At 51.9% G+C, this 15,128-nt stretch overlaps 2 protein-coding genes across 2 annotated transcripts; both read right to left on the reverse strand.

Moving 5' to 3' along the window:
* Positions 1-307: 307 nt before the first annotated feature.
* Positions 308-9,467, reverse strand: SNX15 (sorting nexin 15). The gene is made up of 8 exons (XM_053369014.1): positions 9,260-9,467; positions 7,941-7,976; positions 7,020-7,140; positions 5,952-6,067; positions 5,366-5,609; positions 2,526-2,690; positions 1,318-1,578; positions 308-623 (listed from the first exon to the last, which is right to left on the reverse strand). The coding sequence occupies exons 1-8, from the start codon at positions 9,356-9,358 to the stop codon at positions 517-519; spliced, it is 1,149 nt and encodes a 382-aa protein (XP_053224989.1). The 5' UTR covers positions 9,359-9,467; the 3' UTR covers positions 308-516.
* A 1,395-nt stretch (positions 9,468-10,862) lies between these two features.
* ARL2 (ADP ribosylation factor like GTPase 2) lies at positions 10,863-14,787 on the reverse strand. The gene is made up of 5 exons (XM_053369135.1): positions 14,660-14,787; positions 13,933-14,043; positions 13,600-13,762; positions 11,987-12,067; positions 10,863-11,309 (listed from the first exon to the last, which is right to left on the reverse strand). Exons 1-5 carry the CDS (start codon positions 14,722-14,724, stop codon positions 11,175-11,177), a joined length of 555 nt encoding a protein of 184 aa, XP_053225110.1. The 5' UTR covers positions 14,725-14,787; the 3' UTR covers positions 10,863-11,174.
* Between the last annotated feature and the right edge of the window lie 341 nt (positions 14,788-15,128).

A 15,128-nucleotide genomic window follows, 5' to 3' on the forward strand; every position in this document is an offset into this window, starting at 1 on the left:
ATGACAAGGAAAAGTTTTATTCATTGAGAAGCAAGTTTTAAAATGTGGAAAGCTCCTGAGGGATCAAATTTTGTTGGAACAAATCTTATTGCTGTAATTTATAAGCTGCTGCCTGCATGGGTTGTTTTCTCTTTTCCCCCAAACTGACACATGCAGTTCCTGAGTTTGATGGAGGTTTCCTAGAAGAGGCACCAGGTTGGCCACTCTGAGAAAAGAATGATGGACAAGGGAGGCCCTCGGCCTAATCCAGCAGGTTCTACGGTCGTCCAGGCGCAGTGGGAATAAACCAAGACGCATGGGTGGAAAGGAGATTTACAAACATGTATTGTTTTTACAGTGCGGCTTTAAGTTCCCAACAAAAGTGAGGCAGGGTTCGGGTGAAGTCAAGGGGCTGGATCTGTTCCAGGCAGCTTATGCCAGAGTGAGGCTGTGGGTCAACGAGGAAGCAAATGGCCATTCTGCTCCCAAGCTGACGCACAGCCACTGCGGGTGGAGTGCGGGGTTTGGAAGCCCCACTCACAGCTGTAGATGCTTCAGGTGCAGCTGGAAGATTTCCTCGGCCCTCTGGAGGTACTCTGCTGTCTTCTTCTTCACGGCCTCCCTGCGAGCTGCGTCAGGGTCCCCTGAAAGAAGGGAGGAGCAGGTCTTGGCTGATGGCTACAACCCTCCTGGCAACAAAAGGGTGGGAGGGCAGTGGCTTAGCAGTTAGAGCAATCTGCCTTGCATGCAGAAGGCCCAAAGCCCAACAAAGACGAGTAACAGGACAGATGAAATTAAGTACGTGGTTAAACCTCTGGAACTCATGCCTTTAGCAGGCAGTGATGGCTAGGGCTGGGCGACATCTGGTTTTCATCATCGCGATATATCACTGGCTAAGCATCGCAATATACCAATATATCACGATGTCTGAAATAAGGTTGGAGCTATGTAGAGGCATTGGGTGTTTTTACTGCATTGTGATATTTGCATCGCGTGCCCACACGTGATTCACGATAAATTGGCAGGTCAAAAATTATGAAACCATTCTCTCCCCCCCCCCCATATTTGAGGTTTCTTCTTGCAATCAACCAGTATATAAATCTTTTGAAATAAATAAAGGAGATTAAAGTGAGGTGGGGGGGGGCAGGATCCCCTCAGAGACCTTGAAACGGGAAAGTTTACAGCCACGTTTACTTGGAAGCAAGCCTCAGCGAGTTGAAACGGGCTAACTTCCTAGAAGCCACATGGACTTGTGGCTCTGACTCTCGGAGACCAATTCCCAGGCCCTCCACATGGGGGAGCTGGAATATAGTTTGGGGACCAGGCATCGCCCATTACCTTGCAGTCCCTGCAGCAAGAGGTCAACACCGCTGCGGTAGCCACAGAAAGCCGCCTTGTAGTCCTTGGCTGCTTCACTCTCCAAGGCCTGCCTGATGCGCTCTGTGGCCAACGGCAGGTAACTGCCTGGGTCCGATGCAGCAGCTCCTTCCTGGGCTACCTGGCCCGCTCCTGCGCTGGGGGCAGAAAGCGCTGGTCCATGTCCTGAGGCAGCGAGAGCGGCCAGCTCTTCCTCGTGGGAGAGGCTGGCTGCACCAGGGTCTGGACAGAACAAAGAAAAATGTTATTTATCTATTAACTTACAAAACTATTTGCACACCACTGCAGTTTTTTAAACAAAGAAAAAATTACAACAGCTTATGGCAATAAAAACAAAACCGTACAATGAAACTATTAAAAAGTTAAAAACAGACCTCAGTGAACCATTGCAGAACGATGCACTTTTAATTGCCTACACAGATACGGCGGAATAGAAAAGTCTCCAGCAGGCATTTAAAAGTTGGCACAAAAGGCTCCTGCTGAATCTGTAGTGGCAGAGAGTTCCACAGGACTGGGCCAACAACACTGAAGGCTCAGGTTCTTTTTGTTGTCAAATGAGCCTTGGCAGCTCTGGGAATGACCAGCGACATTCCTGAAGATGACCTCAGTGGTCAAACTGGGATATAAGGGTCCAAGTGGTCCCTGAAGTACCCTGGACCAAAGTTGTTTTGTAAATTAATAAAAGGGCCTTGAACCTGACTCAGCTGTTTTAACAAGGCTGTCACGTGTTCTTGGTCAGATGCTCCCATCAGCAGTCAAGTTGCTGCATTCTGCACCAGCTGGAGCGTTTGAACCAGGCCCAAGGGCAGCCCCACACAAAGCACATTGCAGTAGTCCAGCTTCACAGACTACAGTGGTCAGGCTATCCCTGACCAGGAACGGCCATAGCTAGCAAACCAAGGAGGAGGATTTGGCCCCTAAGATGTAACCAGGAGTACCCTGCAAGCCATATGCTTGCTCCATCCAGAATACTTTCCACTGCCAAGCATCGTGGCAACAGTACAGAAAAACTAAAAGTAAAATCCCAACAATGCAATTCAGCTTGCTGTTCATCTTCCTGGAACCGGTCAGTGTTCAGAAGTGGGGCGGGAGCCTGCAACTTGGCTACCTATATCCTACATGGTCCAGGGGCGCCCCCTCCCCGCCACTTGGCTTTTGAGCCCACCTACCTTCCTTTGAGAAGGGATCAAACAGGGCTAACTCCTGGAGCGACAAGGGGCCGCGGGAGGGCGACCCCAGACCCTTCTCGCCTTCCTCCTCCTCTTCGTCGCCGCCAAAGGCAAAAAGAGCATCCAAGGCCTCGTCGCCACACTTCTGGGGCGAGGAGGGCCTCCCTGTGGAGGGGACACTGATCAGTGCAAGACATCGATAAGCCCCAACCCAGAAAACGCCTAGAGCAGGGGTCAGCAAACGTTTTCAGCAGGGGGCCGGTCCCCTGTCCCTCAGATCTCGTGGGGGGCTGGATTATATATATATATATTTAAAAAGAACCAATTCCTATGCTCCACAAATAACCCAGAGATGCATTTTAAATAAAAGGACACATTCTACTCATGTAAAAACACACTGATTCCTGATTTAGAAGGTGATTGGGCCGGACCCAGGCCCCGGGCCTTAGTTTGCCTACCCATGGCCTAGAGCAGGGGTCTGCAACCCGCGGCTCTGGAGCCGCATGTGGCTCTTTTACACCTTTGTTGTGGCTCCGGGGTGGATACTAGCGAGGGGAGGAGGCGCATTGTGCGCCCCGACACTCCCCACTGTGGCGGGCGCTGTACTGGCTGTGACGTCGCATGGGGGCGGTGCGTGCGTTAGTCACGCACCGTCCCGACGTCACCTTCCCGCCCGCTGTCAGATCGGAGGGCAGCGGCGCGCATGCTTTAAATGTCACAATGGTTTTGCGGCTCCCAGTTTTTTTTCTTCGGAAATGGGTCCAAGTGGCTCTTTTTGTCTTAAAGGTTGCAGACCCCTGGCCTAGAGTGACAAGGCTTTGCAATGGCCCAATCAGCACTCGGACTCAAATGGGCTACAGAGGTGGTCCTGGCCAGACTGGCGGAAGGAACGGCACGCTCTGGACGTGCGCAGGGCCTTTAGGATCTTCCACAGGTGCACAGAGAAAGTGCGCCAGTCAGAGGTCAGCTTTCCCCCCTCCTATCCAGTTCCAAGAGGCACAAGCCCCCCCCCCGCGTCATTGTAACGACTCACCTTCATGAGTCCCTACAAGCTAAGCCTTAGCGGAGGCCTCCTTTGGGAGGTGAACACCATAAAAGGTACAGCCTGAAGCGGCTCACATCCAATCTGGAAGCTGCTGAGATAATTCCCATATCGGCTGCATTACAGCAGTCCAGTTTCCGTGCGCTGCTCTGGTTCGCCAGAAGTGGCTTAGTCATGCTGGCCACATGACCCGGAAGCTGTACGCCGGCTCCCTTGGCTAATAAAGCAAGATGAGCACCGCAACTCCAGAGTCGGTCACGACTGGACCTAATGGTCAGGGGTCCCTTTACCTTTTTACAGTGGTACCTCGGGTTAAGTACTTAATTCGTTCTGGAGGTCCGTTCTTAATGTGAAACTGTTCTTAACCTGAAGCACCACTTTAGCTAATGGGGCCTCCTGCTGCTGCCACGCCACCGGAGCACAATTTCTGTTCTCATCCTGAAGCAAAATTCTTAACCCGAGGTACTATTTCTGGATTAGCGGAGTCTGTAACCTGAAGCGTATGTAACCTGAGGTACCACTGTATTATGATTGAATAAAATCATTTAAAAGGACTCTACCTTGTTGCTTTTGCTCTTGCTGCAACAGGGGGAGGAAGAGCTTTTCCGAAGCCTTGACAGGTATAGGCGCTCCTGGTTGCTAAAGCCACTTGGGAGTCCAGGGACAATTTGGAACCTAGGAGTATCCCCCGGGTGACCAACCTGGCCCTTCAGGGGGAGTACAACCCCTCCCAGGAAATACTCCTAATTCCTGGACACCGGAACAGCCCAGCCACGACGTTTCTATCCTTACGGGTTTCAGCCTTGGTTTATTGGTCCCCATCACTGCCAGCAGACACCTGCCCAGCCTCTCCTTCTGATGCTATGGAGAGATACAGGTGTTTGCCACCAGCATACCTGCTCCCAATCCCCAGGTGACAGCTCCCAAGGGTTTCATACAGGTGTTAAATAGTGTGGGAGACAGGCCATGGAGCTGGGCCACCCTCTCTTACTTTCTGGCAGTGGCCCTGTAGGTAGGGACAGAACCTCTCTGCAACGCAGCACCCTCCGTCTCCCACCTGCCCAGGTCACTCCAGAAGGACACCAGGGTGAGCCAGCGTGGTGTAGTGGTTAAGAGCGGTAGACTCGTAATCTGGTGAACCGGGTTCACTTCTCCGCTCCTCCACATGCAGCTGCTGGGTGACCTTGGGCCAGTCACACTTCGTTGAAGTCTCTCAGCCCCACTCACCTCACAGAGTGTTTGTTGTGGGGGAGGAAGGGAAAGGAGAATGTTAGCCGCTTTGAGACTCCTTCGGGTAGTGATAAAGCGGGATATCAAATCCAAACCAGTGGTGTCAAAAGCCACTGAGAGGTCAAGGAGGACCACCAGGGCCACACGTCCCCTGCCTTCCTTACGTTAAAAATCTTATTCAAATCTCCAGCCAGATCCACTTTTGCCACCGTTGAAATGTGGCCCCTGGAAGGTTATCTACATAAGGTTGTGGCCCTCAGGCTGTTAACAGGTTAGCTGTTTTAAATCCACCAGCACCCCACCATTGCAAGGGCCCCCACTGCTCCCTCTGGGGGTGAGGAGAGGGAGAAGGGATGGGAAAAGAAGAAGAAATGTCTCCTAGCTGTCCTACCCATCTCCTCTCTCCAAAAATACACACCCTTATCATGGTCTCTGCTCAAGGAAGGGGAAAAATTTAAAGACCATGCCTGAGCATGTGCAAAGTGCCTTTCTCCCCATGAGAAAAACAGAATGCAAACCAGATCCGCAACTTGTCTTGTTTTATGCCTGAAGCTCTAGAAGGCTGTACCTTCCTCCTCCGTTCGTGGCTCCAGGGCACCACACTCCTCGCTCGCTGCCTCCGGAGCAACATCAGGGTTCTGCTGCTCCAAATCCAGGCCTCCCTGTTTGGAGTCCAGGAGCACCTGCTCATCCACAGATCCCAGAGCATCCTCCGCTGGCTCCACTCCTTCCGAGGATGGCGGCACTGGGATCAGAGGGGGAGGCAGAGAGGGCAGGTCGCGGGTCTCCAGAGGTCTCCTCCCCTCCCCACTCTGCAAGACAGAAGCAGCAGAGAGTGGGTCCAAATGTCGGCCGGGCGCGGGAGACGAGGGTTCCTTTATTTGAGGATCGGGGCAAAACTTCAGGCAAGGACCCAGTGCCACTTTTGCAACCAAGGAGGGACCCAGGGACACAACTCCAAAGATGGGTGGGGGGGTTTCTTGGTGGGCCCATTAACTATGTGTTTCCTTATTCACACAGCACAGAGTTAAACTACGGAACTCCCTCCCACAGGAGGCAGGGATGGCCACCAACCTGAAGCACCTTTGGAGAAAAAGGTGGGATATAAATAAATAGATGCAATAAATAAATAAAACCTGCCCGGCCAAAAATACCCGAAAGAACTCCTTCAGCTGAGGGCTGTTGTTCAAGGCTGGAATGTCCACAGTGAAGCGGAGCATGACCTCAGCCGCTTTCCGCCGCTCCTCAATCACCTCAGGCTCAAATCGGCCTGCAAAGAAGAGGAACAGATTCAAATCATGTGTGTGAGGGGATCAGAACACACACAAACACACACACACACCCCTCTGCTCTCATGTACCAGCGACAACGACCCTGAAGCAATGCACAAGAGGCCTCCGTTTTTCTGGCCTAGCAAAAAATCACCAGAACCTAAAACTTTCAGCTGCAGACCCTCAAAAATGGAATCTGGTGGTGCTGAACAATGGGAGATTTGGGGCAGACAAAATGAGGCACACCTTCACATAGTTTAGCTGTGGAATTTGCTACCACAAGATATTGTGATTGCCCCCCCAAATTTAAATGGTTTTTAAAAGCAGATTACTGGGAATCACAAGTTCAGGTCCTAGACTGGGGCAACCCAGTCAGAAGGGTAAAGTACAAGTAATTTATTATTATCCTCATCATTATTATATTAGCCTCTGGAGCAGCAGGAAGAAAGCTTCCATGTTACAGCTGTTTAGCCACCTTCAAATATCTGAAGGGCTGGCACATGGAAGATGGAGCAAGCTTGTTTTCTGCTTTTCCAGAAGCAGATTAAAATGGATTAAAATGGCAAGAAAAAAGAGACCCCAGCTAAATTAAACATTAGGAAGAACTTTCCAAGGGTAGGAGCTGTTTTGACAGTGGAACGGACGCCCTCAGAAGGTGGTGAGTTCTCCTTCAATGGAGGTTTTTAAAGTGAGGTCGGACAGCTATTTGTCAGAGATTCTTTAGCTGGGATTCCTGCATTGCAGAGAGTTGGATAAGATGACACTGGGGGGGGGGGGTGTGCCTTCCAATTCCATGTTTCCAATTCCATATTTTGCTTGGCTCCTGCTCAGCGGCTTCCCAGAAGGGGCGTCTGGCTGACCCCCGTGGGGACAGGGTGTCAGATCAGATGTGCCCCCCCTTTTGGCTCGGCCCAGCAGCTGCCCATCTCCCACCCAGCCGGAGACCCTCACCAAAGACGTGAGCCTTGGGGAAGGGGGGAAAATCCTCCAGTCGACGGAAGAGGTTGCGATGCGTGTACGCCAGGTCCCCGTGCAGCTTCTTGAAGTCACTGTACCGTTTCCAGACCACGATCTGTAGGAAGAGGCATGAGGACCGTGCTTAGAGTGCCCTTTCTCCTGTGGAAGATCTACAAAGCTGCCTCAGAGTCAGACCAATGGCCCACCTACTGCAGCTAAATACTGCCCACACAGTACTGCCCACAGAGAGCCAGTGTGGTGTAGTGGCTAGGAGCGGTAGACTCGTAATCTGGGTTTGATTCCCCGCTCCTCCACATGCAGCTGCTGGGTGACCTTGGGCTAGTCACACTTCTCTGAAGTCTCTCAGCCCCACTCACCTCACAGAGTGTTTGTTGTGGGGGAGGAAGGGAAAGGAGAATGTTAGCCGCTCTGCTTTGAGACTCCTTCGGGTAGTGATAAAGCGGGATATCAAATCCAAACTCTTCTTCTTCACACCATTAGTTCCCAAACCTTATGGGTCCCACAAACTCCTCCCCGGTGCTCGCTACCCTATCCATCAGAAAGCACTGCTCAGAATAGCACTTTGCATGACCCACTGAGGACAAAATCCCAAATGGCAACTGTTAATTCACATTTGTTCGAAATACAGTTAAACATCACTTTCGTTTAATTAACTCAACAGAACCGAGGAACATGACCCAAGTCTGGGAGATACCGGTATGTGCACCACCAGCACTCCAGCCTCTTAGCATCACCCTAGGTAATCCCATTGCCCCCGGGTACCACCTGCTTTGTGAAACTTTGTCTTGAGCTCCTTTGAGGCATGATAGGGCAGAAACAAAATGGGTAACATTTCTGAAGCGGCTGGCAAGGCCCACACTCCCACCCCACCTGGGTCACCCAGCAAGGACCTACCTCCTTGACATCTTCTGGGTTCATCTTTGAGACAAACTGGAAAGGGAACAAAAAGTGAGATTTTGAGCATGAGCAAGGGATTTGCAGCCAGCAAGGGGTACGTGTGTGTGTGTGTGTGTGTGTGTGTGTGTTGGAGGGGGCACATTCTTTTCCTCCTGCACCAAGGAAGGTGGGGTATCCCTGGGGCATCTTCCTTGGGGTGGAGTGTGAACTGCGATCTCTATGTGCTCCAGAAAACTGCCAGAAAATATTTTTAAAAGATAAACCAACCAGGCATATAGGGAAGAAAAAGCTTCGCTGAAGATCTGTTTCACACACCTATTGGGAGTTCTTTGAGAGGGACAAGCAGCATCTCGATTCATCTGTATTTGACTTAGTGTATTTGGGACTTTCGAAAAGCTTCTGATAAGGTACCTCACCCAAGACTCCTGAGTAAGCTTAGCAGTCAAGGAATATGAGGCTCAAATCCTCCTTGCAGGTTTCTCTCTGGGGCAACTGGCTGGCCACTGTGAGAACAGGATGCTGGACTAGGTGGGCCCACCATGGCCTGACCCAGAAAGCTCTTCTCAGGTTCTCCCAACAGGCTCCCCCTACTCCCTGTTTTAGGGGGCCCTGGTATCCAAAGAAAAGATCTCTGCCATTCCTTAGACACAGCTGAACCCCCAAGGGCGGAGCAGAGAGCAGGGTGTGGGCACAAATGCCAGAGCTGAGGCCCACTCTGAGCCAGAAGCCAGTCCTTATTATTTCCAGGTTAAGGAGAGAGGATGGGAGCTGTTCTCCTACCGGGATGTACTCAAGAGTTCAATGAAACTTACAGGGATGCATGCAGGATTGCAGCCATGTAGCCTGCAATAGTGCTACCTTATACCAAGTCAGACCAACTCAGTACTGCCGACACTGACTGGCAGCAGCAGCTGTTTGGGATTTCAGGCCAGCAGGCAGGGCTCTCTCCCAGACCTACCTGGAGGTGCCCCTGCAGCTCGAACTTGGGATGCTCTGCTTGCAAGGCGGCCGCTTTTTCACCGCGCTACGGCCCTTCCTGTGTGTCTACTCAGACGTAAGCCCCACTGAGCTCAGTTGGGTTTACTTCCAGGTAAAAGCAAGAGGGGAGAACCAGAAGCCCTCTGCAAGGAGAGCAAGCCCACCCTAAGCTGGAAGCCACCGCCCCTTTGCCCGAGCCTGCTCTGAGCTTGCACTCTGCACATGCACAGAGGCAGGTGCCGCGAACAGGTGCAGCGGATTCAAATCCCTCCAGGTGAGCATCTAGGCGGCTCCCCAGGTACGGCGTCTCCCCCTCCCTGCAGCAGCCCCTTCCTCACCTTGGCAGTCACTTTGTACTCGGTGTAGCCCTTGGGGTGGCTGCGGTGCTCGGTCACAGTGTAGTGCCGCTGGTACTCCTCCTTCACCCGGCGGGACATCCTGCCGCCCCTCCGGGCGCTGCGGCCCCTTTAAATCCAGGACCGCCGGGCTGGGCGGCTCCTGCCCTCCTTTCCCTCTGGCGCCCGTACTCCCCCCGTAGTGCGCATGCGCGGCCTGTTGGCCGCTCCCATTGCCTAATACTCCAGAGACGAGGGAGCGTCTTCCAAGTGCAAGCCCGGACAGCACGCGTCAGGGCTCCTCTGCAAAGTGCCCGACGCGCATTGCGTCCTGCTGCAAGACTAAGGTAGCAGAATAGGGTGGGGCTCACTGGGCCTGCAGAGTTTATGCTGGACACGTTTTGCATAGTAAGCCTGGAGTGGGCAGTCAATCCTGCGAGAAGAAAGCTCCATCTGTCTTTCCAAGGGGACCACGTTTGCAGGAGGCTGAGGCGCCTGAGGTTTAAGGAGGACCAGCTTAAGTTGCTTCTTTAATGAGAAATAGAGGAGCAGGGATTTTTTCCCTGCAAAAATTTGAATATTAAAAATACTTTTTCTTCCTCTTAGACAAATAGTATCATCAATGAAATATGAGCTAGCAGAGGTGTGTGTCCCCCCTCTATTCTTTCCTTTGCATTTTTTGTCATTCCCCTGGATTTCCAGATCATCCCTCCCTCTCTTCTCACATTCATCTCCCTTGTTCCTGCCCTGTCATTTACTCTCTTATTTTTATTTACTTGCTATTTAACAAAATGTCATATACCACTCGTAGTAAACCTCTCTAAACAGTATACAATAAATATTAAAATTATCAATAATAGTAGTTTAATACACTCAAAAATAATCAAAAGCAACATGTCAGCATCTAGATATCTGGATTGGCCCCTAAAATAGGGAGTAGGGTGTGGGCAAAGGTGGGAGAATCTGAGATAGGCTTGCCTAAATTAAAACGTTTTCAGCCTGCACCCAAAAGGAGGACAGTGAAGACGCTTACTTGCCTGATGTCCGGAGGCAGGAAAATGTAAGCTGCCGCACTAAGTCTGATAGTTTGCAATCATTTTTGCTGTTGCTGTTGTTAGAAAATGTTCCAGGGTGCAGCAGTGCTTTCAGGTTGAGGGGGAAAACTCACAACAGTCTTTGGCAACCATAGGGTGAAAAGGCAGCTTACTGCTACTAGTACTAATCTACTCTTGCTCTGCCTGACATCTTTGTGAGGACTGCCCTTTGCCATTTGTGGAGGTAAAATTATGCATTTGTTTAGTATTTGGGGGAAAATATTTAAGGTTCCTCACAGGGTTGTTGCACAGGTTAAATGAGTTTGGGGAGAACTGTGTGCATTTGTCACCTTGAGCTTCTTGGATAGTAAATTAATAATAATGAACGTCTGGAGGGCACCACACTGGCGACCCGTGAGAAGACAACCTTGGCAGTTAGATTTCCTCCAGAACAAGCCCAAGGAGATCTCCTTACCCACACAAGGCAGAGGAATCCCCAGCCATCCATGCTGGGATGAAGACAACCAACCAGGCTGCTCCAGGGCCTAGGAACCCATCCAGTGTGCCAGTCCTGAGAGCCACAACAACAGCTTTATTGGCATGTTCTTAAGATGACACGATCCCGTACAGAGAACTGGGGTGTTGGGGAGACCCCGAACATATACCTTCATTGTCCTTCCGCAGGCGGGGCCTGGCTCATGGCCTAGGACAGAAACAAGAGGGGCGCCCCACTCTTGCCCAACATAGCTGAGCAGCTTTCTCAATGAGGGCCACGCCCAGGAAAGGCCCTTAAAACGCCCAGCAGGGGAAAACAGTTCCAAGTTATGAAGCCACGCAAAGCAGGTGAGCTGGAGGTGTTTGCGCCCGTTTCCCCCTTCCTCCTCTCAGTCCGCGGTGAATATCCGGCTGGATATATCGTCCAGCAGCCAATCGATACCCACAAGCAGGTTCTCCCCAGTGTAGGCGCTGCAGCCTTGAATGCACCAGTGGTGGCTGTGGATGCTGTCGAGGTCGAGAGCCTGGAAAGAGGCAGAAAGATTGGGGGGTGAGGGCCACACATCTGGCGAGCTCAAAGGGAAAGCCTGCAAGTGGGCCTTGAAACCAGGCTCACCTGAAGAGGTGGTGGTTAGCACCCAGAAAGGCTACAGGTCGGGTACCACACAGGACAGCCTTTGTAAAGGAGGCTCCTTCCAGATGTTTGAGACTACAACTCCCATCAGCCCTGCGCTGGCTAGGGCTGATGTGCTTCCCGACTCCTCCAACTCCAAAAAATACAGACGTCCGTAATTTTAAGCATTCTTGACTCACCATGGCTTCTTTTACTCTCTTACTTTAAAAGGCACAATTTGTGTGGATGAAAATTGTGTTGTGTCCATGCTATGGTCGTCTAAACCAGGCACCCCCAACCTGCGGCCCTCCAGATGTTTTGGCCTACAACTCCCATGATCCCTAGCTAACAGGACCAGTGGTCAGGGATGATGGGAAATGTAGTCCAAAACATCTGGAGGGCCAAAGGTTGGGGATGCCTGGTCTAGATAATGCTATGCCATATCCAATGTTTATGGTCTGCTGGCCAAATAAACTGAGCTGAAATTAACTTCCTCAAAGCCATGTGAGACACCCTCCCATCCTTGGTTTGCCTGGTACCCAAAGCCGCCCCATCTGCTCACTAGCCAGGACTGCTAGTGATCCTCACCTCCTGGATGGCGCTGGAGCTCAGGGCCCCAGGCAGGTCCTGCTTGTTGGCAAAGATGAGCAAGGTGGCCCCCGCCAGGCGCTGTTGAGACAGAAACAAAGACGTGACCTAGGAAGGAGGGAGGCTTATCCCAAGTCGTCCAATTGGTCCGCCAAGCTCAGTATGGTCCACACTGGCTGGCAGCGGCTCTCCAGGGTCCTTCTTGGGAGATGCCAGTGGGAAACGAACCCGGGGCCTTCTACGTACAAGGCAAGTGCTCTGCCACCAACCTATGACCCTAAAAACAAACTAAGATTCTAGTCCTCGTGGTACCGGGACCTTCTGCAAGCAGAGTGTGCATTGCCTACCATGAGCTATGGTCCTCCTGATTCTAAATAAAGGGCTGATTTAAAGAGGGACACAGGAAGGTGCCTTACTCCAAGTCAGGCCAGTGGGCCAGCTAGCCAGTATAGTCTACTCTATGCCAGCCATTTTCGACTACAACTCCCAGTGATCACTGGGGCTGATGGGAGGGCTTGGGGAAGATTGGACCACCATGACAGGAAGTGGGCAGTGCTTTTTTCTGGGGGGACGCAGGGGTACGCATACTCCTAAACATTTTGTGAATCTAAGTTTGGCCTCATTGAGGGGCCGTATTTCAATATGAGTTGGAAAATGAGAGTACCCCTAAACATTTTTGAGGGGAAAAAAGCACTGGAAGTGGGTCTCCAGAGTTTTACTGTTATTATTTTATTAATCACCTTTCATTAGGGCTGGGCGAAATAACGTCCAAAACCGGTTTGAAGTTCATATCGTCATATTGGGTTTCATAACTTTTGACCTGGCAATATATCACGAATCATGATATGTGTGTGTGTTCTGCAAAAAACACAATGTGGGAAAAACTGTGAAGCCAGCCAATGCTTCTCCATAGCTCCATCCTTATTTCAGACATTGTGATATATCGGTAGTATCCCGATGTTTAGCTGGTGATATATTGTGATGTTGAAAACCAGGTATCACCCAGGCCTACCCTTCACCTTAAGATTCCTGAGCAGGTCGCAACATTAAAACGCAACCTTAAATACAATTTAAAGAAGATTGCAAACGTAAGAAAAAGGTGTATCCTAAAAATATACACCTCAGGTGTCAAAGGCCAGAGTAAAGAAATGTGTCTTCGGCATTCTCCAAAGCTGTATAATGAAGGTGGCAGTCGCACCTCTGTGGGGAGGGAGTTCCACAGCTTAGGGGCCACCACAAAGAAGGCCCTCCTCTAGGCTGCCACCCCCAACTGAGGCTCTGGGGGTTGAGCAGCTACCAATGGGACCCCCCTCTGCCAATATCAGCACCCGAGAGGGTCTGTGGGGAAGGAGGCAACCTTTCAGATATTTGGGGCCTAATAACAACTTGGGCACCTTGAATCAGACCCAGTAACAAACAGGCATTTTAAGCAGGGGTTTCCACCTGGAGACTGAAGCAGAGAGCTCTTGCATGCCAAGCAAGTGTCCTACCACCCAGTGTCAAATCCCCCTGCCCGGTTAACCCTTGCAGTGCCAAGGCCAGGCAGAGCGCAAGGTCCACTCTGTCCTCTGCTGCAGAGCAGGTAGGCACTCCCAGCCCCCCTGGGCTCCTACCTCCTCCACCAGAAGGCTCTGGAGTTCCCTCTTGCAGTCATCTAGGCGCTGGCGGTCAGCGCTGTCCACCACCCAGATGAGGCCATCGGTGCTCTCAAAGTAGTTCCGCCAGTAGGAGCGCAGGGATTTCTGCCCCCCAACGTCCCAGATGTTTAGCTTGAACCTGCAAAGAGGAGACCCACAGGCAGGTGACAAAGGGGTGGAGGAAATGGGGGGGGGGGTTCTAGGCCAGCAATGAAGGAGGAAGGGAGGAATGCAGAGAGGAGCCCCTTCCTCCTGTCACAGCAGCCCCCTGGCAGCTATGGGGAAAGGGGACGGGATGGGGCCCCTCACCCGCGGTGCTCCAAGGTCTTGATGTTGAAGCCCAGCGTAGGAGAGATGGTGTCGATCTCATCCCCATTGAACTTCTTCAGGATCGTAGTCTTTCCGGCATTGTCCAGGCCCCTGACATAGGGAGGTGAGTTAAAGGGACACAATTGCTAGAGAGGAGGAGGAGGAGGAGGCCTGCTGCACGCCCTCAATTTCCTGCAGGTTTCTTCAGGGAACCTCAAAGCAAGGGGAAAGCCTGCTGCTCAGTGGCAGAGAGAGTGTGCTTTGCATGCAAAACATCCCAGGTTTAGTCCTTGCTGGCACCTCCAGGTAGGGCCTGGAACTCTAGAGAGCCGCTGCTGCCAGCCAGTGTAGGCAATACTGAGATAGATGTACCAATGGTCTGACTGGGTATAACGCAGCTTCCCGTGTTCCTATGCAGTCTGCTAGGAAACTGCTGGCTCTCGCCATATACCCTGCGGGATGCGTGGACGCGCGGGATCGGCTTGCACGGGTTGCTCTGAGAGGCAAAGGCACTCTGCACACGCACAGAGGCGCCCTTTGCCACTTAGGTTCAGAAGACCCTGAGGATGCAGCTTAGAAATGCTGCCCGGTCCCCAGCCCTGGCCCTGCTCGACGCCTCGGAGCAAAAGGAGGTGGAGGAGGAACGCGAAGCCCCGCGTGGACCCTCGCCCGGCCCCGCCACCCCTTCCCCTTCCCCTTCGCCCCTCTTCCCCGCGCGGAAGGATACAGCATCAGCAGCCGCAGCTCCCGCTCCTTCTGCTTCATCTTCTTCAGGATGCTGAGCAGCCCCATCTCCCTCTCGCGCCGGCGGAAGGAGCCGCTCCGCCCACGCAGGAATGCCGGAGGCTTTTGGGACCAAAGAGGTACAAACAGAAAAGAGGCTTTTATGCAATTCGGGTTTCCGACCGCCGCTCTATCAAGACCTCCATATGAGGGGCATCCTAGAGGGGTCTTCTCCCAACCATCTCCTTTCTTTTTTAATCTATTGGAATAAGGAATATTGCAATAAGGAAGCACAGCTGCTAGAGGTTTGAATGGTAAAGTCGGGAGGAACCCAAGGAGTCATCTAATCCAACCCCCAGCCCGCAATGCGCTTCGATACAGCGCCTTGAAATAATCCGAAGAAAATACTTTTGCTCAATGAACTTGTCCGCTTCTCCATTTGTCATTTGGGCGGGGATTATGAAAGAGATTTC

Source organism: Podarcis raffonei, chromosome 16, assembly GCF_027172205.1.
Source record: "Podarcis raffonei isolate rPodRaf1 chromosome 16, rPodRaf1.pri, whole genome shotgun sequence".
NCBI classification, from domain to species: Eukaryota; Metazoa; Chordata; class Lepidosauria; order Squamata; family Lacertidae; genus Podarcis; species Podarcis raffonei.